Below are 23,219 nucleotides of genomic sequence, written 5' to 3'. Positions count from 1 at the left end.
AACCTTCTAAATTCAGTGTTCTGATCAAATTCTTTCCTTTTTCAAAATTCAAGTTCTGATTTAAATCTGATGTATTTCCTAAAGATCCAGCATCTCGCTGGTCATGTATTTCAAAAGATCCAACACTCGTTGAGCATGTATTTCAAATGTCCCAGCCTTTTGCTGATCAGGTATTTCAAACGTTCCAGCTTTTGCTGGTCAGGTATCTCCAAAAGATCCAACACTCGTTGGTCATGTATTTCAAACGTTCCAGCTTCTCGCTGGTAAGGTATTTCAAACGTTCCAGCTTTTGTTGGTCAGGTATTTCAAAAGATCCAACACTCGTTGGGCATGTATTTCAAATGTCCTAGCCTTTTGTTGGTCAGGTATTTCAAACATTCCAGCTTTTGCTGGTCAGGTATTTCCAAAAGATCCAACACTCGTTGGTCATGTATTTCAAACGTTCCAGCTCTTGCTGGTCAGGTATTTCAAATGTTCCAGCTTTCGCTGGTCAGGTATTTCCAAAAGATCCAACACTCGTTGGTCATGTATTTTAAACGTTCCAGCTTTTGCTGGTCAGGTATTTCAAACGTTCCAGTCTCACTGGTCAAGTATTTCAAACGTTCCAGCTTCTGCTGGTCATGTATTTCAAAGGTTCCAGCTTTTGTTGGTCATGTATTTCCAAAATCAAAAGATTGCAACTCAAGGTCTCATCAAAAACTATATTGAGTGATTATTTCACAAAGAAATTCGTGAAAACTTTGCCAATTTGCTAAAAGCATTTGTTGATTCTAAAAATCTGACTGCACAAAAGAAACTCCTCAGATTACCTCTAGTATTTCTTTCTAAAAAAGGTAAAACTTTTTGCGAAAAGAGGTAAAATTCAAATCTTTTCCTGATTGATCAACCAAAAGGATGTAAGAAATGCCCTCGATATGATCAATGAAAGAAATTTTCAATGATGTTGAAAAGCCAGAAGCGAATTGATATTGATCTTGACTATGACGCATGTTTTAAAATGACTTTCTGGCAATCAGGCAGTGGAAATATCCTGAGCTACAAAAGAATCCACTTAATCCATATCTTCTCATTTTCTAAGCTGCAATCAAATATCCGCAAAAGGGATCTCTCAATTGTCGTCAAGATGAAGGCGAATTAAGCGAGTAGACCCCCGGGGCCAAAGAAGATTTGAAACATCTCCAAGATGACGGAGTTTGTGACGGATCCTTCCAGAGAAAGTTCGGATCACCGTCAAGATGAAGGCGGATGTGATGGGCCTACCGACAAACCCTAAAAGATATTTGATTCCAGCTATCATCAAAAGACCTTTTGATCCAATATCATATATAATCCTTGAGAGAAAGAAGGATCAGAGCATCTCCAAGATGAAGGAGTTTGTGACGTACCCTTCATTGAAAAAGAGAAAAAAGTCAAGACCTCCAAATAAAGGATGATGTGAAAAACCGAGAAAGCCCAATGACTCAAAAAGAGTGCAAAAAGATCATCGTAGGGAAAACACCCAGATATCAAACTGCCAAAGTTGCCAAAAGTCATCTTTTCTCATGCAAAATTCTTTTATCAATATCTCTCCATTTCCTGCTTTTATGAAATTAAGAATATTTCTTCTTCTTATATCAGGGAAATGGATAGCTTCCTTGAAGAAAATCATCAGTGCTAAAATTTTGAATTTGACTCTTAGAACAGAGGAGTTAACCTCATTGGAGGAAATACTCTAGGTAAAAGAGAGAATATCTTTGCACATACATGCACATTTAGAAGCGTTTGAATCTACTATGATTTTATCTTATTGGCAAAATTTTCTAGCTATTCCAAGAATAAAATAAACATTCAATATCCATTTTGATGCAACCTAGCATTGTTTATATTTTCCAGAAAGAGTTGCCTTTGAAGGAAGTATCTCTTCCTGTTCCATCACGATTTTCTCATTGAAGAATTTCGTATGGATGACCCACTCAGGATAAGGGTCAAACCTGAACCATCTGCGAGAGGTCATTTACTTCAAAAGCTATTTCAGTCTCAGCAATGAGACGCCCAATTTCTTCTCCCTATTCAAAAGCTTTAGGGAACCCTATATTTCCTCCTTTCGCAAAAACCCCTTTCGGATTTGTTCATCCAAATTCCGAAGGTCCCATTATGGTTTCTCCATTTTTTTGAGAAAACCATTTTTTTGAGAAACCTGTATGGTAGATTTCCCCCGCTCAGGATAAGGGTCAAACATGAACCTTCTGCGAAAGATCATTTGATTTCAAAAGCTATTTCAGTCTCAGCAATGAGACGCCTAATTTCTTCTCCCTTTTCAAAAGCTTTAGGGAACCCTATATTTCCTCCTTTCGCAAAAACCCCTTTCGGATTTGTTTGTCCAAATTCCGAAGGTCCCATTATGGTTTCTCCATTTTTTTGAGAAACCTGTATGGTAGATTTCCCCCGCTCAGGATAAGGGTCAAACCTGAACCTTCTGCAAAAGATCATTTGATTTCAAAAGCTATTTCAGTCTCAGCAATGAGACACCCAATTTCTTCTCCCTTTTCAAAAGCTTTAGGGAACCCTATATTTCCTCCTTTCGCAAAAACCCCTTTCGGATTTGTTCATCCAAATTTCGAAGGTCCCATCATGCTTTCTTCATTTTTTGAGAAACCTGTATGATAGATTTCCCCCACTCAGGATAAGGGTCAAACCTGAACCCCCTACGAGAGGTCATAGATTTCAAAAGCTATTTCAGTCTCAACAATGAGACGCCCAATTTTTTTCCCTTTTCGAAGCTTTAGGGAACCCTATATTTTCCTCCTCTCATAAAACCCCTTTCGGATTTGTTCGTTCAAGTTCCAAAGGTCCCATTATGGTTTCTCTATTTGAGAAATCCGGATGGTAGATTTCCTATTCAGGTTAAGAGTTAATCTGGAACCTCGCTTCGCGAGGTATCTTCCTTTCAGGTTTAGGTTAAACCTGAGACTCGTTCCAACGAGATTCTTCGTTCTAACGAGATGTTTTCTTCCAATCCCATCATGGTTCTTCCCATCAAGGAACCCATGTTTTGTATATCCATCCAGGATAGGATCCTATTTGAGCTTCATTCCACAAAAATGTCCCATCAAGGTCTTCGCATAATCCTTTCCTCACTCAGTTCATTTTTTGATACATCTTCGTCCCATCCAGGTTAAGGGCTAAACCTGAATCATTCCCAAAAAGAGTATCTTGTCTCACCCATGAGATTTGGTCAAAAATTTTATTTTCACCATTTCGGGATTTTCACCCAAAAGTCCCATCACGATTTCCTTATTTTTTTACTCAATCACATCATCTTCAAGGATCTCGTCCCCCCAAAACCATTCAGGATAAGGTTTTTAAGCCTGAGAAGTCATGTTTCCAAAATAATTCTTTCACACCCAGTTCAGATCTGCTGATTGGGGCATTTTTTCAAAATTTGGAGTGTTATCTTTGCCACTAAGCTTGGCTTTCAACCGGCTTAGTAGCAAAGAGGGGCATCTGTGAATACCCCAAATTTTTCAAAAATTTGCGAAATGACCCTTTTGCCCCTGACTACATCTTCTGAGAAAATCAAAGCGATTTCAAAGCTAAATTTCAAGCGTTCTTCAGACTTTCTGAATTAAAATCTATATTGGTATATTCAAAATTAATTCTGGGTCCGAATCCAGTACTTTAAATCCATATTTCCTCAAAATCCGGATCCAAACCCATTTCTGAAGAAGTTTTCTCAAAATAGCTTTTAAATTCTAAAAAAAACTCCCTTTTTGTAAATATTTTACAAAAACACAAAAAATTAGTTTTAATTTTTGGTTTCTTGTAAAACTCTAGGATTTTTATTCTAAAAATACAAAAAAATGAAAAATAACGCAAAAAACCAAAAAATTGGAAAAATTACGAGAAAAACAAATGAGTTTAAGCTTTCTAAATCAATTTTGCTAAAAAAATCGTTTTAAAACCATTTTTATGAAAAAACTTGTTGAAGGAGCCTCTTTTTGGAAAAAACCAAATTTTTTTACAAATAAACCCCTTTTAGGGTTTCTCTTTGAGAGACCTTGGGAAGAAGATGGATGGCCGACTCTCTCTTTTTCCCTCGCATTCTTTCTCTCTCCCTCTCGTTCATCTTCAACTGAACAATCCTCCCGAAGCTACTTCTTCCTCTTTAAAGAGGCGCGAAGGGGAAGGCTTCGCCATCCATCTTCACCCCGGCACCTCTCTTCCACGATCCATCCACCCATCTCTTCCTTCTTCTCTCTTCTTTAGGAATCGCGTTTCATCCCTTCTTTACGCTTTGGATCTTCTTTTTCCCCATTTGTTTTCTGCCGTTTTCTCTGTTCCTCTTTTCTATCGACTGAGGGAAGTCGTTCCAGCCCCAGGGTTTTCCAAGCAATCCGATCGACCACCCATATGATTACAGGTAAGTACCCTCCCTCTCTTCTCTCCATTAATCCCTATTTGTCTTTTTTTTTTTTTGGTAAAGCACGTATGTAGGGTCGATTCGCTCATAGCAAGACCTACGCTTATGCTACATTAATGGAAACTTTGTATTCCTACATCTTCTTGTTATTATTATTATTATTATTTATTTGATTACCATTTTTCTTTCTTTCTTTTCTGTAATTTACTTTTGGAATTCTCCTGATCTTTATAGACTGTGAATGTTTTGTTGGATACTGTTTATATTTATGCTCGTTTCTTGCCTTTCAGCAGTTGGTTCTGTTGTATCGATCTAATGTAGTATGGCACTTGATTTTAAAACCCCAAATGGTTGAAGCACCAATACTCTACAGATGCCTTAAAAGGCCCTGATTAGCTAACCAAAAATTGAGTTTACGTTTGATCTATTGTAAAAAAAAATGGATTATATGTTGGCTTATTTTTTTTCTCAAAACAGGATATAGCATCATGTCCCGTTTCATTTCATGGGTAAATTCCCTATTCCAGCATCATCCTCTTCATCGGCAGTCTCACCATATACGCACTGTCTTTTGTTTTTGTCTTCTTATTTCATGGATAAATTCAGTTTGTTACAATAAATAAGTATATCTGATCATTATACTGCTCCTCTGCAAATAGTGTTAGATTCATGTATATTGGTTATCTCGTGGGATATAAAAGCAATTATTTCTTTGACCAAACAACATTGCCAATAAATGCTGCATTATGTGAGAACCGGATCGTCATCCAGATGAAGGTTATTTACAAGCCTACTGATGGGGTTTCAAGCGATCCAGCATCTGCTACTCTGATCATTCCAGGTCATTTTTTTTATTCGTTTTAATCTCTCAGTATCAGGTTCAATTTATATATATCTTCTATGGACTTTTATGTACTTATCATCTGATTGATGTTTGCTCAAATTAGAATATCTGTGAGGATCTATGCCACATTTTTTTTTCTTTCTTGGATGATTGGTAGGCGTATTATTTGCATCTTGATTCCATATAACGAAATGGATTATGAAGTTTCAAGACATATTGGTAATGTGTCTCAACCATCTGCATCCTTGGTATTTGATAAGCATTTTACACTGGTCATATTTAGGTATAGATTGCAAGTTCCATGCTTACTATCGTGGTTCAGAACGATGAGTGCTACTGAAGGAAGCACAGATGGACTTTCCTTGTTTATGTTAATATCTTTGCGAATTTTTTTTTATCTATCGTGCAGAAGGATGAGTGCTACTGCAAATTTTGGGACACTATGATAATTCGGTTTGTTGGGTTAACTGGTTAAATGAAATAATCTGGAAGCTCAACTGACTTGTAGTTGTTGCTTACTATTTTCCTTTTTCTGCTAGATACACTGATCATCACCTTCAACACCTATCCGTGACATCCTATGTAAATTTCCATCCAGCTCAGCCCCACTTACCTATTACCATTTTTTTTTTCACATTATAGTTGAGGTTCAGCTGTGAAGCACTCGAAGAAATGCTTTAACTGAAAATTTTACATGTCATTCTGTGTGGTGCAGTTTTAACTAACCATTCCATTGTTTTTTCTTTTCTGGAAGTTGCAATATGTTTCCACATGGTATATTCCCTGGAAAAATTCATGTTTTATGAAATCCTGACTGTGCTGCTTTTATCCATCTATTGTTGGATAGAGTGTTGTGACTTGGTTTTGCTTCTTTCCCAGTTCAGAACAGATAATCACAGCCTCAAAAGATGGTTCCATGAGAACATGGAATATCAATGCTATGCTCACCAACATTGCAAGAATTAATGTTCCATTCTCCTTCAATGTAAGAGGTGTACCATAGAGTTTATGCTTGGAATTTACAAATTGGGGTAAAAGCTATGTCATCAATGTGGTGGCCCTCCCAGTCATTTATTGATGGATTCAAGCTAATTTGGTATTCCAAATGAAGGTGCTAGTCTGTGACTAACCAGTTTGAGAATTGATCATTCGTTGTCAACACTCATGGTTTTCTTGGAAAAGATGTCAGGTTTGGAATTTGGATGATGTTTGGTGTTCCAAGCCTGTAGTAGATGGTTGGTTTGGCATGTTTGAATGAGCAAAGTTGTGCCCTGTTTCATTAAAAAGAAATTGAAGTGAATTATCCTGAAGACAGATCAAGATGGAAGTTGATCTCATGGTCTTTTCTTTGTGGCATCTAGAGATTTGGAAGTAGCAACTGTATGTTCGAAGGTTCTGGGGCATGTAGGCATAACCTACTGCTAAGGGCGCTTGGTGAGAATATAATCAGCTATGTGTGAGGGCTATCTGTCTATGAATTCTTTTAGTATGGCCAAGTAGATGCTGTGAAGTATAACTCTTCTTTTGCAATGCAACTCAGCATTTTGTCAGTCCCGATTCCATGTTAATGCTTTGATGTCATTCTCTGTAAATCCTTTGTATAAATGAATTTTGTCCTGGTGACTTATCAAGGTTCCCTTGTATTAGTTCGATGTCAGCTTAAAGAGGATCCAAAGACATTGAAGGTGTCAATATCACTTGACAAAGAGCCTCCAGGAGAAACAGAGCTTGCAGGTTCCATGTTGCCTAAGCTGTAACCTGCGCATGGTGGGATCCTGAATGTTGGCAAAAGATGGCCATCCACCTCTCGGATGATCAGACACTTTAAGTATATCGGGTTTTTCCCTTGCTACTTACGGCATCACATTACATCTCTGTTCAATTAGTACAGCCATAGCAGGTGAGTGCATGCTCTTTCGTTGGATAAAATCTTCGATCAGCTAGTTCGTGGCAGGTAAAACCTTCCCTGTTCTGTCATTATTCAAAAGATTCTAGTTGATTTAGAGGTTAAGATAATTTATGTGTGCATTTTTTTTTTCTTTTGTTCTCACTGCCCTGTGTTATTCATTTATCATATTTGATGATATACTTGATCTCTTTGTGCCACATCAGGAATGTATTCTATATGGTTCCACGCCACTAACACTGTGTACTCTCATATTTCATTACTTTTTCAAATGGTAAATCGATCTGGTAAAATCTAACATTCCTCTTCTTTTCTTTACTACTTAAACACAACCATTCACATTCTGATTAAGTCTGAATTTCAGTCATTCATCATTAATTTACCTGCTTTGTTATAGAAAATGGTCTATATTAAGTCACAGTTCAGGAAATTTATAATTTGTGATTATTTCAATTTGTCTTGTCTAATGCATCTATTGGTTTTCCCCTCTCACTTATATTTTTGTGTTTTCCATTTGATACTTTAGTGTTTATATGACAATCCTAACAACCTATTCTACATATACATACCTACAGCCATATTGCCAACACTACCCCTTTTGGTTATATGTTGCATTAAAACTCATTTTAGAACCTGTCATAACACCCAATGGCCGTAGTCTCTTCATCTTCACATTAATCCAATGAAGGTTGGGGTGTTCCTTTTCATAATATGCCTTCATCACCTAGGCAAGCATGTACATATATTTTCTTACCAATTTTTTTTACATGGCCCATAGATAACGCATCCCTATTTCCTTCTTGGTCTAGGTATGATATTTAGCATATTGTATATGTATTCTCCACTTAGAGCAAGCATAAGCACTTGCATTAAAATAGAATGTCTCCCATCACCTTTTCCTTGTGCTAACTTTGGTTTTTGCAGGAATTAGGTAGAAAGTTTGTTTTTCCTTTTTTTCAGGGAATTTTAAAACTAGATTGTAATAGTTAGACTGTAATGAGAATTTACATTTCAAGCATTAGATCAGAATGTGTGAGCATACATTTTCATGTAAATTACTTGTGTTTCATATCTTTCTTTTTATTATTTTCAAAAATTCACGAATGGAAACACGAATGGCACGTGCACCATTTCGTAAGAGATAATTAATCCTAAGTCGATGATTTACATCAACGGCCATAGTCGGGATGTAAACAAGACTTAGTATTTTTATCTTTTATAAAATAACACTGGATCCACACTGGATCCTTTTTCAAAAATCATCATATTTTCTTCAAATATTTTCCTCTTTTATCAGAATTTAATTTAAAATTAATTCAACATATATACCAATGGTCATAGTCAGGGTATATTGAGAATTAATTTCATTTTAAATTCTATAAAAGCACCAAAATGTATTTTATTCTTCACTTGAATTTAAATGTAGTTATTACATAATACATTCAATGACCATAGTCAGAGATGTATTATGTCTTCAACCTCATTTTTAATTCATTTAAAGAATGGAATAGCTTTTCAAATTCCAAATTCAAATTCTTTAAATTCATTTCATCATTTAGTATAGAATTGCATCATATTTTCAAAAATTCTTTTCTTTCAAAATCCAAGTGATTGTGAATATCTCTTCTTCAAATTCCTATTTCAAATTCTATCTCATTTTCCAAAAAATCAAATTCAAAGTTTAAAATTCAACTTGATTCATTTTGTAAATTCTAAAATCAAGTTCAAAGTCCAATTTGACTTTGAAATTCATCATCAAACCAATGTTGAAATTCCAAGAACCAAAGTTAAAATCTCAACTTGGATCCAGATTTCCAAGTATGAATCCAATTTCACTTTGGATCTCAAATTACAGATCTAAATTCCATCTAGGGTCCAGAACTCAATTCTACTTTGGATCTCAGATTTCAAATCCAAAATCCATTCTTTAGGATCTAGAACCCAATTCACCTCGGATCTCAGATTCAGATCCAAAATCCAGCCTAGGATCCAGAAGCCAATTATACTTTGGATCTTAAACTTCAGATCTAAATCTATTCTAGGATCCAGAATCCAATTCTACTTTGGATCTCAGGCTTCAGATCCAAATCCATTCTAGGATCCAGAACCCAATTCTACTTTGGATCTCAGATTTCAGATCCAAAATTTGTTCTAGGATCCAGAATCCAATCTCATCTTGGATCTCAGATTTCGGATCCAAAATCCATTTCTAGGCTTCAGTATCCAATTCCATCTCAGATCTCCAATTCTTAAATCCAATTCCATTCAAAATTTCAGATTCAAATTCCATCTTGAATTCCAAACATTCAGATCAATCCCAATTTTATCTTTCCTTCTGATTTCAAACTTTAAAATTAGAATTCAATTCCATTTTCACCTCTATTCTGATTCAAAATCCATTTATGACTTTGAAAATTCTTTTCTTCTTTTTTTCATTTCAAACTTCAAAATCATCTCTTTTCAAGATCCAAATTTATTTTCCCAAACTCTGATTATTCCAAAAACTTAGGACTTTAAATCTTAAGTTCTAAGTTAGAAACCATTTCTTCACTTTATCAGATTTGTCTCAAAAACACTTGGGAAAATTTCAAAATCATTTTCAAAAGAGCATACATCTTTGCATTTGCACAAGCATGATTTTTTGTGCATTTAGACTTAGAATAAATTCTTAGATAATTTCTTAGCAAAGCAAAAAGGCATAAATTCGACCCTTGGTTCGATTACCCCTGGTAAAGGCGCCAGGAACGGTCGAACCTTGTACCGACGAGCGGATCCCGTCTCCCAGTTTTTTCGCAAATATTTCAAAATGGAGGCGAGTTATTTTCTCAAATATTTTCAAAATTAAGGTCAAGTGAGACCCCACAAAAGAATCCCTCTTCTCCTCTTTTCTTTTCTTTTCTCTTCTCTCTTTCTTTCTGTCATTTTATTTTCTCCCTTCAAAAAGGAGGAAATAAAGGTTGGAAAAGGAAAAGAGAAGGAAGAGAGAGAAACCACAAGAGAGGAAAAAATTTTGCGATGATCACAGTAACATCACACGTTATGCCTGCTGTCTAGCGTACTACCTCCCCTTTCTGTATGTGTGGTTCAAATGGCAAATACAGCTTCATATATCCATTATTTTACACAGCTTCCACACTATTACACAGTTACCGATTATACCCATTTATCTGCCTACAGTAGTAGCAATATCCATACATCTGCTTGTTACTCCCTACAACACATCCACTGTCACACTACAATCACTACAAGAAAAATGCTAATTAGTGACGGATAGTACCGACGACATTTTTCCGTCGCCAATTAGCAACGGCTTAGCGACCGTCACTAATCCGTCGCTACGTTTCGTGATATTCACAGATGTAGCGATGGAAAATGGTCCGTCGCTAAGCCGTCGCTACGTAGCGACGGCTTAGCGACGGACCAGTTTTGTCGCAACAACATGCTGCGGTTAGCGACGGATGGGGCGACGGTATTTTTCCGTCGCTACTTAGCGACGCCGTGAGCGACAAACATATTCCGTCGCTAAGGAGTTGTATATATTTACGTCGGCTTAGCGACGGAAGAATTTCGTCGCCAATCCGTCGCTAATTTTCGCGTAAATCTGATCAGATCCCTTTTCCCTCTTTTCCTGTTTCCTCTCTCCCGCCCTCCCTACGCAGCCTGACGCCTTCCTCCGCCGCCCCATCGCCTGCCGCCCCGCGTTCCACCCGAGCCGTCGCCCCACCGACCGACCGTCGCCTCGCCGAAGACAGGTTCGCCCCGCCGACCGACCGTCGCGTTTCAAGAAGGGGATAAACCCCCTGCGTTTCCGGCATGGGGGGTCGACCCCCTGCCGGAAAGGCAGGGGGTTTAACCCCTTGCCGTGCTTTCCGGCATGGGGGGTTGACCCCCTGCCGTGTCGGAAAGGCAGGGGGGTCGACCCCCTGCCGTGCCATAAAGGGATGACGGCATGGCAGGGGGTCGACCCCCCATGCCTTTACGGCAGGGGGTTTAACCCCCTGCCGGAAACGCATATGGGTTAACCCCTGCGTTTCCAGCAGGTCGACCCCGGTAGGGGGGGTTGACCCCCTGCCGGAAAGGCAGAGGGTTAAACCCCCTGCCATGCCGGAAAGGCAGGGGGGTCGACCCCCTGCCGTGCCGTAAAGGGATGACGATACGGCAGGGGGTTTAAACCCCCCTGCCTTTCCGGCAGGGGGTCGACCCCCCATGCCTTTACGGCAGGGGGTTTAACCCTCTGCCTTTACGGCACGGCAGGGGGTTTAACCCTCTGCGTTTCCGGCAGGGGGGGTCGACCCCCTGCGTTTCCGACAGGGGGGTAGACCCCCTGCGTTTCCGACAGGGGGGGTCGACCCCCTGCCTGAAACGCAGGTGGTTTAACCCCTGCGTTTCCAGCAGGGGTTAAACCCCCTGCCGTAAAGGCAGGGGGTTTAACCCTCTTCCGTGCCGGAAACGCAGGGGTTTAACCCTTGCGTTTCCGGCATGGGGGGTCGACCCCCTGCCTTTCTGGCAGGGGGTTAACCCCATGCCGGAACAGGCAGGGGGTTAACCCCATGACGGAACAAGCAGGGAGTTAACCCCTTGCGTTTCCAGCAGGGGGTCGACCCCCCTGCCTTTCCGGCAGGTCGACCCCGGCAGGGGGTCGACTCACTGGCGGAAAGGCTGGGGGTCAGTTAACCCCCTATGTTCCGTAAGGGGGTCGACCCTCTACCGGAACAGCAGGGGAGTCGACCCCTTGCCGTAACAGCTTCCTTTTTTTGTGGCGAGTTTTTTTTAAAACTGCATTTTTTGTGCAGATTTTTCAACGGAACCAACTCGTGCTCAGCCACCTGTGGTAAGTAAATGACAATAACAATGCAAATCGGGTAAATACCCGTGGTGAGTAAGTGATGCAAGCGTATCACATGTTATTTAATTTATTAGATGTAACACTTTATTGTTCACACACTCACTTAGTTGTTGATATTTAGGGTTGCTTTGTTGGAGTTCGGAGATCATGCTGAGCATGATTTTAATGTATGAATATGGAAGTGTTCTTATTTTTGGAGTACGGAGTTCATGCTAAGCATGGTAGTAGTTAGTGAGATATTGAAGTGTGTTTGCTGCAGGTACATGTTTGCCATTTGTTTGATATGAATGATTACGATGTATTGCAATGTTTGATGTAATTGTATCCATGCTTGCATGTAGTTTACTTTCAATTTGATTTTGACTTCCATGTGAAATTTTATAATAAAAGCATGCTTCAAATAATTGTATCGTGTCATTAATAGTTTGCACATGAAAATATTAAGTTATCAATGCATGCATCAAAATTCTTGTTATTGTTTGACATAGTATATTGCATGATAAATTTGATATTTTCTTCATCGTAGCATTCTGATTGTTTTTTTTTTAATTCGTTAGGATACTATTCGTAACATCATACAACAAAATGACTGCAAACCGTGAATGAATGTTCCGTAGGATAGTGGACAATGAGTTATCGCATGAATATATGGATGGTGTTGACAGTTTTATTGAATTTGCAACGACAAGTGTCAGTATAGTAGATCCCACAGGTCGGATTAGGTGTCCCTGCAAGATTTGTAAGAATAATCGATTTGTAGAACATCATGGCGTTAGACATCACCTATACAGGAAGGGTTTTGTGAGTGATTATCAGAACTGGACGTTTCTTGGAGAAGAAATTAGAAACAATTTTGATGCACGGGTGAATGTGGTGCACGATAATCCATATACGAATTTGATATTTGATGCCGCAGGAACAGAACTGGGTTCTGCTATGAGTTCTAGTGATGTAAGAACTGTCGTAGATAAAGAATCACCAAACGATGCAGCTAGTAGATTTTATGATTTATTTAGAGATGCTGATGAGCCACTTTGGAACGGTTGTGAGAGTCACACTATCTTGTCTGCAGTTCTTCAACTAATGAATTTGAAGTTCGAGTATAATTTGAGTCAATTATGTTTTGATTGTTTGTGCATGATTGTGAAGAGTATGTTGCCCAAAGATGAGAAATTGCCACAAAATTTCTATCGTGCGAAAGTTATGGTCAACGCTCTAGGTATGGGTTACAAAAAGATTGATGCTTGTCCAAATCACTGCATGTTGTCTTTCAAGGAGCAGGAAAACGACATATCATGCCTGTCATGTGGGCATCCTCGGTTCAAGCCAAAGACAAGAGGCAATGGTAGCATGAGATCAAAGGAAGTTTCATACAAGTCGCTCCGCTACTTTCCTATCACTCCTAGATTGCAGCGATTGTATATGTCTTCAAGAACAGCTAAACACATGAGATGGCATGCAAATAAAGTTTGACACGATGAAAACAAGATCACGCATCCTGTTGACGCTGAAGCTTGGAAGCACTTTGATCGTACTCATCAGAACTTCACAATGGAAGTGCGAAATGTTAGACTCGGTCTATGTACAGATGGATTTAATCCATTTGGGGGTAGATCAACTCCATACTCATGCTGGCCAGTATTTGTAACTCCATACAACCTTCCACCAAGCTTGTGTATGAAACGTCCAAATCTTTTCTTGTCTCTGTTGATCCCTGGTCCGACCTCACCTGGCCAAAATCTTGATGTATATCTGAGGCCATTGATTGATGAACTAAAAGTACTGTGGGATGACGGTGTTACCACGTATGATGCCCACAAAAAATAAAATTTCAACATGAAGGCCGTTGTTCTATGGACAATCAGTGACTTCCCTGCATATGGTATGTTATATGGTTAGAGCACACATGGGAGGTTGGCTTATCCGTACTGCATGGAGGATTCCAAAGCTTTTAGATTAAGGCATGGAAGGAAGTATTGCTGGTTTGAGTGCCATCGTCGATTTCTACCCAACGATCATCCGTTTCGACGTCAAAAGAATGCATTTAAAGCAGGCACAACTGAAACGGAAGGTCCATCCTCAAGATTGTCCGGCATAGAGATTCTAAGAAGATTGTGATACTTTCCAGATGTATTAACAGATGCCCGCAGTCCTACACCCTTCTGTGGATTTGGAAAGGATCACAATTGGACGAAAAAATCTATTTTTTGGGAACTACCGTATTGGCCGACCCTATTGATACGACATAATTTGGATGTGATGCATGTAGAGAAAAATGTGTTTGATAATGTGTTCAATACAGTAATGAATATTAAAGAAAAAACAAAGGATAATCCGAAGGCCCGTATAGATTTAAAATTAATATGTAAAAGACCAGAATTGGAACTCAAAGAGTATAATGGCAAAGTACTGAAACCAAAGATGAAGTACGTGCTCGGACCTAATCAAATAAAACATGTATGTCAATGGTTGAGACAACTGAGATTTCCAGATGGATATGTCTCTAACATTGCTCGGGCTGTGAAGATTGACGATGGACAGTTATATGGGTTGAAGAGCCATGATTGTCATATCTTTATGCAACGATTGATACCCCTAGCATTCCATGATATGTTAGACAAACCTATATGGGGGGTATTGTCTGAGTTGAGCGGATTTTTCAGAACATTATGCGCATCGGAGGTCGTTGTATCAGATGTAAAGAATCTCGAGGACTCTGTTATCACCACTGTTTGTCTGTTAGAAAAGATATTTCCGCCATTATTTTACACAGCTTCCACACTATTACACAGTTACCGATTATACCCATTTATCTGCCTACAGTAGTAGCAATATCCATACATCTGCTTGTTACTCCCTACAACACATCCACTGTCACACTACAATACCCTGTATTTCTCCACTACACTTTCAAAGCACACTCACCCGATTTGCTTCATTGAGTACACACACACCTCCTGTACAATGTCTTTGCACATTTCTTCACTGCTATACCTACCTTCCTCACCACATCTTCCATCTACTACTTCACCTTCAACACCTATGACATTTGCCACTCACATTCAGCAACACATGCACTTCACTCCACCTGTTGCACCTACATCCACACCCTTGTTGCATCCGTATGGTCACCTTCATTCACTCCACTTGCTGTCACAGCATGTCATTCCCCTGCACCCGCTACAACATTGTCACCTATGTATCTGCACCCAAGCACTTCATTATTGCACCTGCTGCATTGGCCATTCCATCTATCCATCAGCCTTGCCTGTACATTTCTGCACCCACAACAGCACCTTTATCTTCATTACACCATCAACATCATATCACCACTTCACCTGCTATCTTCATCTTCACTACTACACCTCCACCTCCTCACAGCACAACCATGTGTTGCTGTACATTTCCACTTTCACAGCACCACCTCACCAGTTTGCCACATCACCCTAATGCATATTTTAAAGCATTGCATTTTCATTAATAGAGAACATATACACAAGCATTTCATTAGTTATATTCTAGGTTCAATGTAAGATTTGGCAAATTTTTATATGCATCTGCCATCTTTGCTAACTCTATTTTTGCAGGAGATATGTGAAAATGTCATTTCCTGGGGGTTGTACTTTCGAAATTAAACCTTGTAATAAATTAGATCATAATGAGAATTCTTTGTATTTCAAGCATTAGATTAGAATGAATGAGCATTGTAAATATCATGAATTGCTTGTTTTCATGCATTTTGCCTTTATTTTTCAAAATTCTCACAAATGGCAACATGAATGGCACGTGCACCATTGCGTAAGAGGTAAATTAATGCTAAGTTGATGATTTACATCAACGGCCATAGTCGGGATGTAAACAAGACTTAGTATTTTTATCTTTTATAAAATAACACTGGATCTACACTGGATCCTTTTCAAAAATCATCATATTTTCAACTATTTTATCTTTTATCAGAGTTTAACTTAGAATTAATTCAATATATATATACCAATGACCATAGTCAGGGTATATTGAGAGTTAATTTCATTTTAAACTCTATAAAAGCACATAAACGTGTTTCATTCTTCACCCGAATTTAAATATAGATTATTATATAATACATTCAATGACCATAGTCAAGGATGTATTATATCTTCAATCTTATTTTAATTCATCTAAAGAATGGAATAGCTTTCAAATCCAAATTTAAAGTTATTTAAATTCATTCATCATTACATTATATTTTCAAAAAAAAAATTCTTTTCAAAAACCCAAGTGATTTTGAACATCTTTTTCTATTCCAATTCTATCTCAATTTCAAAGTCCAATTTGACTTTGGAATTTCAAAACCATTTTATTCAAAACTCCAAAATTCCAATTCAATTCAAAAATTCAATTTCAAAGTTCCATTTAAACTTTGAAATTTTTTTGATTCATCCTCAAAATCAAGTTCATCTTCTTATCTTCAAATTCAAAAACTACAGTTTGAGATTGATTCTGAATCTCAAAAGCTTGACCTTTCCTAAATTTTAAATTCACTCTGGGTTTTCAAAACCCGGATCCATATTCAAAAGTCTCATTTGGACTTTCAAAACCCAAATCCAAAGTTAATCTCAACTTGGATCCAGATTTTCAAGTATGAATCCAACTCCACTTTAAATCTCAGGCTTAAGATCCAAAATCCATTCTAAGATCCAGATCCCCATTCTATATTGGATCTCAGATTACAGATCCAAATTCCACTTAGGATCTAGATCCCAATTCTACATTGGATCTCAGATTACAGATCCAAATTCTACTTTTGGATCTCAAACTTCAGATCCAATTCCATTCTAGGATCCAAAATCCAATTTTATTTTTGGATCTCAGACTTCAGATCCAAATTCATTCTAGGATCCAGAATCCAATTCTATTTTTGGATCTCAGACTTCAGATCCAAATCCATTCTAGGATCCAGAACCCAACTTTACTTTGGATCTCAGACTTTAGATCCAATTCCGTTCTAGGATTCAGAATCCAATTTCATCTTGGACCCCAAAATTCAGATCCAATTTCCACCTCGAATTCTAAATCCAAAATTCGATTTTAAATCTCAAATTCTATTTAGAATCTAGACTTTGGATTCAAATTCCATCTTGAAATTCCAGATTTCGAAATCAATTTCTATTTCCAATTCCAATCCTTAAATCCAATTTCATTTCATCCTAACTTTCAAATCAATCCCATCTTTTCCAAATCTATTTATATTTCCTAAATTTCCTTTTGATTTCAAAGCTTCAAAGCTAGAATTCAATTCAATTTTCAAACATTCATTCAAATTCAAAATTCTAAATTCAAAGTCCATTTATGATTTTGAAATTTCTTTTCTTCTCCTTTTATCTCAAATTCAAAATCATTCCTTTCAAAATCCAGATTTATTTTTCCCAAGCTCTGATTATTTCAAAAAACTTAGAACTTTAATCTTAAGTTCTAAGTTAGAAACCATTTCTTCACTCTATCATCATATTCATCTCAGAAACACTTAGAAAATTTCAAATCATTTTAAAAAAGAGCATACATCTTCGCATTTGCACAAGCATGATTCTTTGTGCATTTAGACTTAGAATAAATTCTTAGATAAGTTCTTAGCAAAGCAAAAGGCATGAATTCGACCCTTGGTTTGATTACCCCTGGTAAAGGCGCCAGGAACGGTCATACATCGTACCGACGAGCGGATCCCGTCTCCCAGTTTTCCTGCAAATATTTCAAAAACGGAGGTGAGTCATTTTCTCAGAATATTTTCAAAATTAAGGTCAAGTGAGACCCCGCAAAAGAATTCTTCTTCTCTTCTTTTCTTTTCTTTTCTTTTCTCTTCTTTCTTTTTTTCTGCCCTTTTATTTTCTCCCTTCAAAAAGGAGGAAATAGAGGTTAGAAAAGGAAAAGAGAAGGAAGAGAGAGAATATTACGAGAGGAAAAAATTTGTGATGATCACACCTAGTTAGTATATCACTAGGACCTATAACAGAACCCAGTTCGGGTCCTGCAGCATCAAATATCAAATTCATATATGAATTATCGTGCACCATATTAACCCGTACATCAAAATTGTTTCAAAATTCTTCACCATGAAGCATCCAATTCTGATAACCACTCATAAAACCTTTCCTGTATAGGTGATGTCTAATGCTATGAGGTTCTACAAATTGATTGTTCTTACACATCATGAGGGGCACCTAATTCGACTGATGGGATCCACTGTACTGACACTTGTCGTTGCAAATTCAATAAAACTGTCAACATGATCTATATATTCAAGTGACACCTCATTATCAACTATCCTACGGTACATTCATTCATGGTTTGCAGCCATTTTATGTTATAATGTTATGGATATTATCTTCACCAGTTAAAAGAGAATCATAATAATGCGTCGATGAAAAAAATATTAAATTTATCATGCATTGTTGGATATATATATCACAAAGACATTTAGAAAGATGAAATCACATTCATAAACATGATATATTCAATTTAAGCATCTTTTCATGATACGATTTTACATGGAATGCATAATCAAATAAAAAATAACTTCATGCAAGTATGGATAGTCATGCCAAACATTGCAATACATTCGATCATTCATATCACAACAATGTCAAATATGTACCTGCATCAAACACACTCCAATATCCCGCTAACTACTACCATGACTAGCATGGAATCCGAACTACAAAAATAAGAGCACTTCTATTCTCATGCATTCAAATCATGCTCATCATCATCTCCAAACTCCAGCAAAACAGTCATAGATATCCATAACTAAATGAGTGTGTGAGCAGAAAAGTGTTGCATCCAAGAAAGTAAATAACATGTGATGCGCTTACATCATTTACTCACCACAAGTATTTACCCAATTTGCATTGCTTTTGTTTTTGCATTTTTTTCTTATTTCTTTTTGTATTGCATTTTTAGCCGCATGTGATGCTTAGCACTAAGCATCGTGCAATTAGCTCAGCTACGTATTTGCAAAGCATAAATATACAAAACAATATAATACAAAATGATCTACTCGTCCCTCTCACAAGAAGAGAATACTACAACTGCACACACACACAACGACTAACTTTTCATCACCCAAACATACCTTCACGATTGGTGAATACAGGTCAAAGGCTTGATGAGATGGATGGAGCTCGACTGGTACACGATCGCTCATCGCTATTCTTGCACGAACAAGGGCAGAGAAGAAAAAGAAGAAGAAAAAAATACAAAGAAGGGCCAATGGAGAATCCGGTACCGGCCGATGAGAGCCGCGATAGTGGAGGGCCTCTGGGTCGACACTCGTCAGGGAGACAAAGTGTGTCTCGACGACAGCGGTGGTGCAAGGTGGATAAAATAAAATAGGGGAAGAAAAGATGGGATGGGAGGTTGGCGATGGCGGCGGTGATGGTCGGTCTGCGATGGCTTGGGCGAGACTCAGGGAGGGGGAGGAAGAAGAGGAGGTCGGCGATGGTGTCGCTCTGGTGACCTGCGGATGGGGAAGGAAGGAGGTGAGGAGAGAACTCGGGGAGGGGAAGAAAGAAGAGGAGGTCGGCACACGGCAGTGGTCGGGCGACGGGCGCCGATGGCACACGGCGATGAGAGAGGAGTGAGGGAAGAAGAAAGAGATGACTGGCGATGGGCAGTGGGCGATGGGCGGCGATGGCACAGGGCGACGGGCAACAAGCGATGGGCGACGGGCAGTGATGGCACACAACGACGACAGAGAAGGAGTGAGGGAAGAAGGAGGAGGTGACGGGTGACAGGCGGTGATGACACACGACGATGAGAGAGAAGGAGTGAGGGAAGAAGGAGGAGGTGACGGGTGGCGGGCGATGTGCGAGGGATGAAACAGAAAGGGAAAGAAAGGGGCTCACATTAGGGTTTTATGGGGAAAATTAGCGACGACTTGGCAACAGAAAAATTCCATCTCAAAATTCGTCGCCAATTAGAACAAAATAGCAACATAATTTTTCTGTCGCTCATCCATCGCGAAGTTGCGACGGAGTTTGAGCCAGATTACATTCCATCGCTAATTAGCGACGGATTTTGAGATAGAATTTTTTTGTCTCAAATTCCGTAACTAATTCTAATTTTACGCTAATTTAGGGACGGCTAATTTTCTCCCGCTAATCCGTCACAAAATTGTGACAGATTATTTTCATCGCAAAATTGCGATAGATTATTTTTGTCACGAAATTGCGACGAATTATTTCCGTCGCTAATTAACGTTTTTCTTGTAGTATGTGGATAGTTTGCTAATGTGGCTTGCGAAAGAAGCGTTTGGTGTTTGAATCCCACAGTTTTCAGTCTTTTAAACATATGTACACCTTTTCACATGAGCCAGCTGGGGCTTGTTTAGAGCTCAAGCTTGGCTTGGCTATACGAGCCTGAGCTGGTTCAACTGGTAAATGAGCCATACCTGAACAGGCTGTGTTTGGTTCATTCAACTTGTTTACCAGCCGTACTCATCAAAACCAAGCAAGTCTGTCTCGAGTCAGCCAGATTGAATCAAGCCTCAAGTTGGTTTGAACTAATTATATTCTAAGATAGATTAGGCCTTGCCCATCAGCCACAGGATTAATTACCTGACCCAGCATGAGTCTGACTCAACTGATCCAGGCTGAATTGCATCTCAAGTTGTTAAAGCTAATCGTCATAAGATTAATTAGGCTTTGCCCATTAACCACACGACCAACTCACAAACCTGGTGCGAATCGAGTCACCGAGGTCCTTTCAGATAGTAATTGCATAATACTCAGAACTGTTCTTAACAAGAAGTTTGATTGGATGGCATATTCTGTATTGTAGGTAAAGATGCAACTGATGAGTTCGAAGATGCAGGTAAACAGTTCAGATGCTAGAGAACTCATGAAGCAAAATTGCATAAGAGAGCTAGACCCACCTGCTGTTTCTGTGACACTGAACACTGCAAAAGCTCAGCCCCTGGCGAACTCTCTTAGCTTCATAAACAATAACAGGCATTCGCTTTAATGGGTTCTTCCATTAGCCATTGCTGGTGTTCCGGTGTTCGCGAGCTTTGGTGTACTTGAAGAAGACATAGAACCCAAAATTATTTTTGTTTTGATCAACATCCATCTGATGGAACTCGAAAATTTTGGCTAATTATTTGCAACTTCTTTTTTATTTGAAACAAACTTTAAGGTTCTGCAGAGACTATTGGCAACACATGCATCCAATCCATTGAATATCCAAAAGCTACTTGAATCACAGAATCCTTCATGTCATATACATGTGCGCATGCGATGCATGCAAACGTACACTTGCATGCTTACATGTCTGCTAATTTGATTTATTAGAGCTAGAGAAGAAGCGGTTTATGGTAGGCATGATCTCAGGTGGTCTCGTTCGAAGAAATTTACGCAGACTGTGCTCGGCGTATTTCTCGCCTTCCTCGTAGTTCTCAAGAACGGCGGTTTTCCTGTGAGCCTTGTTGATTCTGCAAAAGCATACATGCTAATGGTCATGTACAGATTACAAAAGCAATTTTATCAAAAAACCCTGTGCATTTTCTCCCTTGTCTGGAGAAAAGAATTGCCATAGAGAAGTTTTATTGGGCTTCCATAGTTTTTTGGGAGAGCCATAGAAGTCATTGGCCATGGAGATGCAAGATTTGTCCAGCACTATGTCACAGAGATTCTCCAATTCACACTCGTGTCGTTTCTTCGTATACACTAATATTAATGAAAAATTCTAAAAAAATGGTGTGTCGCATGTTTTGTTTTGCCGTGTCCAGCATGAATATGAGACAGACACAGGCACAGACACAGAGAGAGAGGATTTTGGCAAACCTGACATCCGGGTTCATGAACACGTTACGTGTGAGTTGAAACAAGCACATACTGGTGACGAAGGTCATGGCACCCAGCAGTGGGTACACCTGCAAAAGCCATAACAAGCCTTCTTAGATCACAAAATCATGGTGGTGTGCCCAAGCGAGCTACATGCACTTAGCTAGGAGGCAGCTTTATTTGTCTTGAGATGAAGGAACATCTCGTGTTTGAAACCCTCAAAATATATCTCATGCACAAGCAGAAGCATAAGAGTTTTACACTGAGGGTGGCGGAATAGAGCACGGTTAACATTGTACAACAACACTGGCCGAACATGAGGACCCAGTGCTTAAGAGTAATGCACTTGTGGCATCCTAACCAAGTGATCTTGGGTAGTTAGGCTAACATCCAATGCTTGACATCAGAGAGAGAGAGAGAGAGTGAGTGCCTCTGGTTTAAGCCAACGCATGATAGTTGATATGTTCAGAAAGTATAGCTACTTGTTCCCAAGTGTTGTGATTGATGATGAGATATATGTGTGCCTATTTATAAGATGTATATCCCCCCTTTCGTATGTAACCTTCTATCCGGGTCATTTCGGTGGGCTGAACAGTCAACTCAGGATAAACCATGAGCCTTGTTCCCATAGTTTTCTTAAGATACAACCAGTTGGACGTTATCATCTCTCTCTCTCTCTCTCTATATATATATATATATATATATATATACAGGGAGAGTAGCTGCTTACATCGATCCGTACTTACAGCTCTATGCGGGGTTTTTGAAGGGCTGTTTTTCATGTTTTTCTGAAATCTGACCCTGCAGCTGTATTTCATGTGTTTGATTTTATAGGAAGACTTGCATCATTCAATTTCAATGCGCAGGTAAATTTTTATAAGCTTTGAAAATCGACGGTATAAATTTTTTATAAATATTATAAATATTCAATGCTTAAAAAATGATGTTTTTTTATCGAAAAAACGATATTCAAGTATAGTTTTCAAGCAAATTTATTATTTGAGAAAAACTCAAAACATCCCTTCCCTCACGGTATGCTGCCCTAGGCAGTTACTCCCTCTTCTCTCTCTCTTTATCTTTATATATATATATATATATATATATATATATATATATATATATATATATATATATAATATATTATTGAAGCTGACGTAAAATGGAAATTTTGGTTACATGTAGGAAGGCTGAAAATGAGCTAGATACAGTTGGAGCGTGGGGTATTTAGCGAGGATGGAGTGATTGAAATGAAGCGGGGCCCACCAATCTAATGTTTGGCCACGAGCAACATCAAGATTGCTTGTGATGATCAATGATGATTGAGACATATCATCGGTTGGATATGATAGCTGGTTCTCTCGTCTTTAAAAAAAAAAAAAATAAACTGGTTATCTATCAGTGCAACTATAAAA

At 38.6% G+C, this 23,219-nt stretch overlaps 1 protein-coding gene across 1 annotated transcript; it reads right to left on the bottom strand.

Annotated features, from left to right (window-relative positions):
- Positions 1-21,283: 21,283 nt before the first annotated feature.
- LOC149813061 (uncharacterized) lies at positions 21,284-21,892 on the bottom strand. The gene is made up of 2 exons (XM_089992316.1): positions 21,808-21,892; positions 21,284-21,455 (listed from the first exon to the last, which is right to left on the bottom strand). Exons 1-2 carry the CDS (start codon positions 21,873-21,875, stop codon positions 21,299-21,301), a joined length of 225 nt encoding a protein of 74 aa, XP_089848442.1. The 5' UTR covers positions 21,876-21,892; the 3' UTR covers positions 21,284-21,298.
- Between the last annotated feature and the right edge of the window lie 1,327 nt (positions 21,893-23,219).

Source organism: Nuphar pumila, chromosome 16 (assembly GCF_984573655.1).
Source record: "Nuphar pumila chromosome 16, dmNupPumi1.hap1.1, whole genome shotgun sequence".
In the NCBI taxonomy this organism is placed as follows: domain Eukaryota; kingdom Viridiplantae; phylum Streptophyta; class Magnoliopsida; order Nymphaeales; family Nymphaeaceae; genus Nuphar; species Nuphar pumila.
The sequence above is the reverse complement of the archived record's forward strand: the minus strand, read 5'-3'. Positions and strand labels throughout refer to the sequence as shown.